Source organism: Chinchilla lanigera, unplaced genomic scaffold, assembly GCF_000276665.1.
Source record: "Chinchilla lanigera isolate Chin_1 unplaced genomic scaffold, ChiLan1.0 scaffold00052, whole genome shotgun sequence".
In the NCBI taxonomy this organism is placed as follows: Eukaryota; Metazoa; Chordata; class Mammalia; order Rodentia; family Chinchillidae; genus Chinchilla; species Chinchilla lanigera.
In genome coordinates this window covers 16,574,260-16,584,380 of record NW_004955453.1, presented here as the reverse complement: position 1 = coordinate 16,584,380, position 10,121 = coordinate 16,574,260, and the positions used below count along the sequence as shown (strand labels likewise).

Below are 10,121 nucleotides of genomic sequence, written 5' to 3'. Positions count from 1 at the left end.
CCCGGCTGGCCGGCGGCGCCCACGAGCCCTGTCCCGAGCTGGTCCGGGAGCCGGGCTGCGGCTGCTGCTCCGTGTGCGCCCGGCTGGAGGGCGAGGCGTGCGGCGTCTACACCCCGCGCTGCGCCCAGGGATTGCGCTGCTACCCCAAGCCCGGCTCCGAGTTGCCCCTTCACGCGCTGGTCCACGGCGAAGGCACTTGCGAAAAGCTCGGGGACGCAGATTACGGCGCTAACCGGGAGCAGGTTGCAGGTAACGCGGGCAGGAACCACGAGTTAGGAGAAACTTGGAGGGCAGCGGGGCAGCCCTGCCGGCGGTCGCCTGAGAGGGAAGGAGTGTTTGGCGGGACCGCAGAGACTGCTGTAGAGAAGGAGGAACGGAGTCCTTGCTCAGATCTAGGGAGATTGTTGGGATCGAAAACCCGAAAGTCAGGCCCCGGGTGGGGGATTGGAGTTGAGCAAGCTGAAGAGCCTTGGCTCCCAATTTGGTCGGGACAAATGGGGAGAGGAAAGGCACCCCTGCTACCATTGCCCTCCCCGGGTGGGACGTATCCTCACTTCCATTCCGGAGGGGGGCTTTACTGGGGAGGAGGGTTACATCTTTGGGAGCAGAAACTTGAGTACAGCTTGAGTCGATGACCTGCGACCGGAGGGTCCCAGTGGGAACGCTGATGGGAGGCCGAGGCCGCCGGGCGCTGGTGACACGGGGGGGGGGGCACGGGTGAGATGGCGCAGGGAGGGATATTTATCGAGGGACCCTGCCTTCTACTGGGCTTGTGAAGTGAGGAGAACTTGGTACTTTGTAGAGTGAGTGGGTTAGGAGAACAATTAAAACGAACGCTAGTATTTTACATAGAGAATGAAGAAGGCTCTTTCACCAATGTTGGATGGTAAAATAAAAGCGCGCGGAGGAGGGGGCAGTGCGGAGGCGAGAGGAGACCCCGGCAGTTGGATCAGTGTAACTTAAGCCGGATCGCCGGCTGCATTCCCAGGACCCTGGCTGCCTGGCCGTGCGGTTAGGCATCTGGGCCCCAGGTCTGAAGGCAGGAGCAGCCGGGGCGGGGCAAGCGACGACTCTTAGTGAGTTTTACCCTCCCTCCCCCTCCTCACCCAGGGAACGCTTCCTATCCGGTAAAATGGGGAACCTGGGGTTCTTTGTTATGGGACCCTCATCCTTTCCAAAAAGCTGTTTGAGGAACACAACCAAGCTATAAGGAGTTCATTTTAAAAAAATTTTTTATTTTTACATTACAAAAGCCCCCTGCCTCCCTGGTCAGGGGAAAGCTGTAACTATTTCTTTCCTCTTTCAGACAGTGGTGAAATGTGTCCATTGCTCGCTGCTGTTTAAAAAGCAAGCGAATCTGACCCAAGTTTCTCACCAGGGAAAAAAAGAAAAAGTGCAGACATTGTTGCTTGCTTCTCAGCTTCCTTGTAAGCCCCCTCCCTTCCTGTGACCTGCTATTGTTTTGTTCTCTGTTCTCCTTGAGAATGGAATTAAGGGTCAGAGTTGAAATCTTGCTTCTGTTTCTCTGGCACTGTTTGACCTTGAGTGCAGAGCTAGGTAGTGCTTCCTCCTAAGTGGAACCCCTCCGTTCCTTTCTTCTCCCTCCCAGCCTGCCTTGCAATTAACCCTTCCCTCCTGCTACTCTTAATGTTAATAAAGGGGAAAAGACTCGGGCATCCTCTTCCTGTGGGGCGCCAGTCCCAGTCCTGCCGTCCTCCCCCATCACCTCTGGCTTTCCGCAGTCCGCCCAGGAGGTTTTGTGCGGTTTCTGAGCAGGACTTGGACAAACTAAACATCCTCCTCAGCAAGGTGAACTTTTCCAAAGGCCTTGTGTGATCCGTTTGGATTTTGCCTGTTTTAATAAAGTGTGCGGTGTATTTTCTTCCTCACCGTTTTAGTATTTTTTCCACTCTTCATTCGTGTCCCTCTGAGCCTGAAATCCAGCTCTCCTGCTTCCCAGGGGTCCCTGAGGCAGGTTCGCGAATTGGGCAGGCAACAGATGGGGGAGGAAGGTTCTCTCCCAGCCACTATTCCTTTTCCTGGGGGGGAGGTTGTCAGGGGAGCCCGAGGACAATGGGGTGACTTCATGGGAAGAATGTCACTCTGGATTTTCTGCCTGGGTATGGGACTCCTTTCCACCAGCTTGCCTCAGCTGCCTTCTCAGCTTCTCCCAGTGCCTGGACACCTTCCGCCTTTTTCTCTTGTGTCCCAGTCTGGGATGAGGGGACATTCAGCAGAGGTGAGGGGGTGGAGTAGAAGCTGAGTTGATGCTCTTGACTTGTCCAACACGGGGGTGCATGAGGGGGGGAGCAGGGCCAGGGGAAGCCCCCCAAGAGGCCTGGGCCAGCAGGGGTGCAGAGAAGGGTGGTGGTCAGGGGAGAGGCGTCTGTACCTGTTGGAGAGGGTCCTGGGCCAGGGCAGGGACTGGAGTCGCTGTATGGCGAGTGCTAGTATCTGAGTTGGGGGTAGGGTGGGGACTGCATATGGCAGGGCGGAGACCTTAGCCCTGAATGCTGGGCCTTACTCTCCTTCTCCCATCTCCTCCCCACCCCAAGAATGAGCCCCCCCAAGCCTGCATTCCTCTTTGAGCAGGTTGCTTTTGAGAATTTTAAACATACCCTCTTATTTCGAGGCAGCAAACCCCAGCAGTTCCGGCTTTGCTGTTAGCTCTTTTGTCTTTGTTCCCAGGACGCAGGGGCTGTGTAGCTGGCTTCCTGGGGATGGCAGGGATGCAGGGGTTGGGGGTGGGCACATCGGCGGCTGCAGGCTGCGGGCTGCGGGCGGGTTAGAAGTGGGTGATGGTGAGCCTGCATCCTGGAGAAGGGGGTGATGGGCTGGGACTTGGGTCACACGAACTGAGGAGTCAGACTAGGGGGGATGGCCTGGTAGAAAATGAAAAGGGGAGCCTGTGATCTGCCTGAAGTCAAGACTTTACAAGTCTGGTGAGGTGGTGAAGTGAGCAGAAGCACCTAGAAATGTGGGGGGTGGGGTGTGTGTGGGGCCCAGGCCCGGCCCTTTCAGAATTCTGGCCTGGCTGGTCCCTCAGCATCTCCCAGCCTCCTTCCCCACAGGGGTACAATGCAGGGGATTATGCTGAGGGGCGGGCCGCTGGCTCTCTGCACATATAAAGGTGCTATAGAAATGTGCAGTCATTCAAAGTCCCAACGGCGCGTGAGCAGGCAGGCTCCGCGTCTACCGTTGTTGGGGGAGGACGGAAGGGGAGCGGTGGGCCTGATTTACAGTGGTTCAGTGCAGCTTCAAAACTGGGGTTGGGGGGGGAAGAAAGCAACGGGACTTCTGGCTGGGAGTGCTGCTTTGCATCTCGTCTTGCATAAATTTGCATACCGAGTTCAAAGTCGTAAAATAGACTGGAGAATGAGTGGGACCCACTGTCACTGATTGTTAGCACCACTACCTTCCGCCTCCCCTCCCCCCTTCTGGACTGAACTCCTTGAACCAGCTCTGCTAAGCTGTGGGCAGGAGTCACCCCAGGAAGACTTGGAAGGAGGGGGTGGGGGGCTGAGACTGCAGCTCTTGTCTTCTCTTGGACACAGAGAGTTCCTTGGTTTAGACTCTGTGGGTGAGGCCCTGTGCACCTTGGAGACAGACCTGTCTGCAGGGTGGCCAGTGGGGACCGGTGAGGGTGCAGTGGGTGTTCTTCTTTGTGGCTAGGGCGGGCCAAGGGTCTGCTCTGTTCAAAGTTTCCCCACCCAAAAGACTCTTGGAATAAGTTCAACAGCCTAAAGGGAAGAAGCCACCTGTTGTGATAATGAGGGTCAGGCAGTTATTCTTGGCCAAGTTGGGCTATTGAGTTTCCTGGCAGGCAAAGGGAAGAGGGAGGGTTAGATAGCTTTCCATGCCTCTCATTTTAAACAACAATTTCAGGCAAATCATTCTTTTGGGTTAAGGGAGTCATGGAATTTAGTGCTACAAATGTGCCATGCAAGCTTCGAGCTGGTTCTCAGCAGTGCTGTTCTCTGCCTTAGAGAGTGGGACTCACTGCTGTCAAAACTGGTAGTTCTTAGCCCCAGTGGAATGGAGAAAGGGTAAGGACATAGGATATATGGAAAGCCAGCGCCAGGCTTCTAAAGGGATTGAAGGGGAGCAGAAATCAGCAGGCTTTTATCCTCATTTGGTTTTGTTGTTGGTCCTCACATACTACAACACTCTACCAAGAAAAATACGAAAAGCTGAAGATTTTGTTTTGTTTTAAGGGATCATATCCAGGGACTGTCTCAGTTTCTCTTCTCCTTTCCCAGATTCTTCTTCTTGTCTTTTCTATCCTGTCCTCTCATCCCACTGAACTGTTCTCTTCTTTCTCATGCCTTTCCCTCCCCACACCGCTGCCACGCCTGGCCCAAGCAGAACACCTGGCTATGTGGACAGGGCCCAAGAAGTGTGGAAAATATACTACTGGCCCCAGGCTTCCTCAGATCCATTCAGAGGGAGACCATGTGACTGGAGACCAGGATGTTGAGAGACACTAAAATCCTTAAAAGAGGAGGTTGGTTGACTGGCTGGGCAGGGACTGGGCTTTGCAGGAAGGGACTTCTGTGGGTGGGCAGGAGACTGGTGCTTTCTTCCTACGGAGCTTAGTACGAGGGCTGCTTCTGCTGCACTGAAGGCATGGAAGGGGGGGCGGTCACACTTGGGCTTCACCAGGGGAGCCGGGGATCTGGTTGGCAGATGTTCCAGGCTCCTCTGTCTCTCCTTGTTATCTTTGGCCAGCATCTTCCTGAGGTGGCAGGCAGCCATCAGGAGATGGGTCATCCCCCCATCTATCCTTATTCCACTGAAACTGACTTCCTTGCCTGCTTTGTCTCCTGTCTTCCTCCCTTCCTGTGAGGGGAAGGAGGCTTTGCTATCTCTTCCTCATAGGTGTGGACATGGGCTCAGTCGAGGGGTCAAGAGAGTGAGGAGCAGAGGAGAGCGACCAGCCTGGCACCCACAGCCAAGCAAGGGGTTGGTTCAGCTGTGGCAGAAAAGGCCTTTGAGCATATTGGCCAGTAATTGAGTTCTGGACACCTGCTGGATCACCATCACTGCCGGATTTGGGTTACTGTACTTGGTTCCCCTTGATTTCCTCTGCAAGGCCCAATCCTTGCCTTCAAAAAGTAAGTGGCTGGCAGGTGGGGGTTAGACAAGACACGGAAAAGGGACCCAGAGGATCTCTGGAGAGAAATAGCTGGTAAGCAGCTGCAGATGTGGAAGCAGACTGGGTTGTTTGTCACATTAACTTAGCTTCAGTGAAGACCCCTCTCAGAACTTTAGTGCTCAAACGCCAGCTTTGGTGAAATAGGGATGAATTTTTTTTTTCCTTCATGATGTATATGTTAGACCACCTGTGGTTATAGAAAGTGCCTGGCACTTAGGAAGGTTCTTAACCTTGGCAAGTGACACTTTTCTGACACTTGGTTAGCTGGCCCTTAGAATAAAGGCCAAACTGGACAAGTCAAGACAGGTCATTTACCCTGCAGGTTCAGATCCTAGGTGGCTACTGTATTAGTCACTGGAGGTAAGAGATTTATTCTCACTGAGCCTCAGTTTACTTAGCTGTAAATTGATGGTACCCACTCCATGGAATTGGTACTCTGTCTCAGAGTGTGTCAAAATAGACAAAAAAGTAAAGCCTAAGTAGTTGGTTTGGGCAGTGAGTCACCTGATTTCCATCTTTTCACCTACAAAGTAGAAACATGCGTACTTTTTGCGACTCACTTTCACAGGACTGTAGGGATACCTTGGGGAAAGGGTAATGAAACTGTACTTTAACCACAGCATAAATCCAGTTGACAATAATCAAAGGGCTTGAGGTCAACAGGCTTGGATTTCTTATGGATGAGTTAGGCAGTAAATGCTCTTTGGGGCCCAAATCCTAGAATCTGGGACTGACCCTTGGGATGTAGGTCACATTGCTCTTTTTTTTAAATTTAAGTTTGTCAGTACAATTTAGGTATACAGAATGACTACATTCATTATAGGGAACATCTCATTTTGTAGTGTCCAGGAAAGTGGTAGGAAGAGGGACTGGAAGGGGTAGAGATGGCTCCAGAGCCTGGATGCTTGGGTTTTTTGCAAGCTTTGCTGCCTATGGGCAGGTGACAGGACTAAGTCTGGCCTTCCTCTGGCCCGCCAACATAGAGGACCCAGCCTTCCAGCTGCTGGGTTTATAGAAGGCTGATGATTACTTGAGACAAATCTGGGGTAAGAGGAGTAGAACAGGGGAAGGCCCTTTCTCCATAGGTTCTGTCTACAGGGAACGTGCTAGGACCCAGGATTTAGAGTAAGAAGGCCAGCTATTGACCCAGGTAATCCTGATACATAAGGTACATTGAAGGGCGGGTAGTCAGAGCCAGGAAAGCCCATAGGAGCCCATTTCCTACCCAGGTAAAGGGGCCTTTCAAATCTGCCCTCTCTGAGTGAGGGATGCCAGAAAGTTGAACGTGATCCTGGCAAGGAAATTGGATGTTCTTTCCAAAATGACGTTTTCTTACTGCGTCCTCTCCAGAGGTGACCTCACTGCTGAGAAGCGGAGTGGCATCGGCTAGGGGGCGAGGGATGAGCGCTGGGTCGGGAGAGCTCTCTCAGTGCTGGAGGCCTTCCTAGTGGCACTTGTGCCCTGAGTGGCGGCCTGTATGTGCCCAGTGACCAGGTGACTCTGTTTTCAGGCATCACGGAGGAGGCAGGGCCTTGGAAGCAGAGAAAGTGGATGCTTGAGATTTTGGGATCGCTGTATATGTAGGGTGAACCCCACCCAGCACAGTGGAGACAAAGCATAGCGTCCACCTCCGGAAACTCGGGGTGGGTGGCTCCTGCCAGACAGAAGGGGGAAGGGAAAGGAAAAGCCCGGAGAAACGAGTCGGCTCTGTTTCTGGAGCGCCTCTACCTGCAGTGAAGAGACTTATGGGATGTGCCCCGCCCCCGCCTGGGCACCTAGTGCCCCTCTGTCCTGTTCTGGCTACTCCTGTTCCTTAACAAAGCCAGGGAAGACCTGGGCTGGCTCAGCCTTGGTGTCAGTCAGGACCCAGAGGGAGACCTTACTCAGAAAGCCAGCTTCCCCAGAAAGAAATACAGTGAACTGGAGTCGGGAGTTTTTTCCCTTCCCCCGTTTGGGGGGGACTTATACTTGGAGGCCTTGGAGACTTTCTGGCTGCCAGCCCCACATCTCTTCCTGGCTGTTAGGAAGCAGGGCAGAGTGAGGATTGGGGAGAAGGGGGCAGGGGCTGGCAAACCTCTAGCTGCTGGTCAGAGGAGTTGGCCCAAAGTGAAGCCTGGGGAGGTTTCTAATTAGTGGACCGGTGTAGGTGTGTCAGCCTGAGCTCAGTCAAGGAACCCAGTGGAGCCAGGAAGTCCCAGGTGGGAGGAGGTAGACCGCTGAAGGTCCTATCAAGGGTGGGGACGCAAGAGGAGCCTCTTCAGTGTGTTCATCCTGATGCAGAATTGGGAAGATGAGGGGCCTTCTAGTTGGAGGGATCCCAGTTAGGTGGGGTACAGAGAATCATTACCATTAAGCGAAGGGTAAATGATGAAACAATAGTAAGTGCTTTTTCTAGGCATGTTCCACTTCTACCAAGTGCTCCTAGGTTGGTGTGGTTACTTGGTGCCCCCTCCAGCTCTCCTTTAGTGTCAGGATTCTCCCCACTTGTCAGGTAGAGAAATCAAGGCTGCGTTCAGGTTTGAGTGCCGAGAAAGCACAGGTTTCTGAGTTCTCATTCCAGTGCTCTGCTGCATGGTACTGCTTCTTGGAAATGCTCCTTGCCCGTTGGAGGCAGTAATGAAGGCATAACTTCTCAAAAATGCTGCTTTTTGCAACTCTCCAGGAAGTTTCTTTTAGGTCTATTGTCTTTACTTCTGGATGGAGGTGCCAAGTAGCCTCTAGCCGGTGAACTTGCTTTCTAAAGTGGCTGAGGCCAAGAAGAAATGAGAATGGCAAGTTCCCTGTGCCCTTCGCCCAGCCCCTGTGACTGTCTGATAACACTGGGTGGTTTCTATAGCAACAGTGGCGGGGAGGTGTGCCAGGCAGGATGAAGGGGGAAGGGTGGGATGGTTTACTGGGTCAGAGGCTTGTGTGGTTGGGTGGGACCAGCTGGCATGTGACTGATGGCCTTGCTCCCTGGGAAGATAGGGGTCCTATTGAGTAGCAGAAGTGCAGCGCTAGGGTTATAAGGCATTGGTTTAGTCTTCTCTTAGGTGATACCAGTGATCAGATGCCATTCTGGGTGGTTAAGGGCTGTGGAGCTGAACAATCTTTGGCTTTGGCTCCAGCCCTGGCTGCATGACTTCGTGCTGTTGGCCTCCTACTCTGGCTGTTTTATCAAGTGTGAGAGCAGATAAGAAATTATCAACCTTGTGACTGCATGACGATAAAACAAAGTTATGCAGTGCAGAAACCTGATAATTAAATGATGTTGTACAGGTTAGGATTCTTTTCTCCCTAATCTCAACACAGATCAGGGGAAAGGCAAATGCTATTTCAATATGTTGTGATTAGTCGTCTTAGTGCTCTTTTGGGGTGTGGCTACCTGGACTGCTGCCCTTGGCTTTGGGAAGCCTTTAAGGGATCCAGGTGTGGAGTCCATGTTTTCCTAGTGGGTAGCATGGCCGTTGAAGTTGTCCCTTGCTGTGGTTCTACCAATATCTTGATGGCCAGCCATGGCCCGTTTATACCCGAGAGGTGAGGATTCTCTTGGAAGTCTGCGCTGGCAGTCTTTGGTTTGGTTTGCTGCTTCCTAAACCACGAGAAGATAGCCAAGGAAGGCGACAGTGCGATGCAGTATTAGATCAGACACAATCGGTGAACTTTTGGTTGAAGAAAGAAAAAAGCATGGTGACCTATTTAAAGACACTTATTTATATTCAGGACACTTCTTGTGCTGGATTGAGAGTGTGGCCGACAATCTTGGACATTTTTGCAGGTTTTAAATTTCTTTTTGCATCCTTTGGGTTTAGCCTGTCAGGTTGAAGTGTCTGGGAACAGCGTTATAGGGATGAAGAAGGGGCTGGCAGAAGGGGAGAGTGGTGGGAGAGAAGTGGGGGGGGGTCAGTCTCTATCACTCTCTGCAAGATGGCCCGGGGATTGTATCATCAGAGCCATGTGTAGGGGCAGTGGGTTGAGTATGGGTCTTGGGAAAGGCAAGTGTCTTTTCTGTCTCACCTCTTGCTTCATTTACTGCCTCTCTTCACCCCTACACATTCTTACTAGGGGCCTAGGAGACAGTTCAGAAAAATGAGATAAAGAATGAATGTGATGACATACCCCAAGGCAGGCTGAAGGCGGTACACGCCTGTGGCCGGCAATCCTACAAGAGAGGATTTGCGATGTTGTGGAGTGAACCTAGGGCTTGGACACACTAGGCAAGTGGTCTGCTACTGAGCTACATCCTCAGGCAGACCTTTTTAAAATTTTATTTTTAGGCCAGCTCTCACTAAGTTGGCTAGGTAGGGCTTGAACCTGGGATCCTCCTGCCACAGCCTCCTGTATCTGGGATTAGAGGTGTGTACCACTGTGTAAACTTTTACTATTTTTATCTGATTTTTTTGTGATATTTTGCATGATTTGACTGTGCGGTGCTGGAGCGTGGGCTGTGTAGGTGACAATGGAATACTGCACAGGGGAGTGCATAGTGCAGCACCAACTCCACCTCCTGTGCCCACCAACCGCAGTGAATTTACCTGAGGAAGTTTGTTACTCACATATCTTAGCTACACTGCATACTTTACATGTAGCCCAGGACAATTTCTCTTCACTCACAGTGCCCCAGGCAAGCCAAAAGTTTGGACACTCATACTGTATGTAAGGCAACAGGTAGGATTCTTTTAGCTTCATCAGCTGTTTTTTTTTTAAAACCCTGATAGGGTACATGCTATTAATGCTGGAGGGGAGTAAGAAAAACTATTAAAAGTTAAATATTACCTAAGAAGAAATCAAATCAGAGAGTGAGTGGCTTTTTGCTTTTTAACCAAAATTTCTTTCTTTCTCTCCATTTTCTTTCTTTCTTTCCTTTTCCTTTTCCTTTCCTTTCCTTTTCCTTTCCTTTCCTTTCCTTTCCTTTCCTTTCCTTTCCTTTCCTTTCCTTTCCTTTCCTTTCCTTTCCTTTCCTTTCCTTTCCTTTCCTTTCCTTTCC

The 10,121-nt window shown here is 51.7% G+C and overlaps 1 protein-coding gene across 1 annotated transcript in view; it reads left to right on the top strand.

The window, feature by feature from the left end:
* The window catches only part of Igfbp2 (insulin-like growth factor binding protein 2, 36kDa), a gene marked incomplete in the record, with an annotated part of 27,865 nt that overhangs the window by 357 nt on the left and 17,387 nt on the right, over positions 1 to 10,121 (top strand). Inside the window, 1 exon segment of the mRNA XM_013519997.1 lies at positions 1 to 249. Coding sequence (XP_013375451.1) covers positions 1 to 249 — 249 coding nt within the window.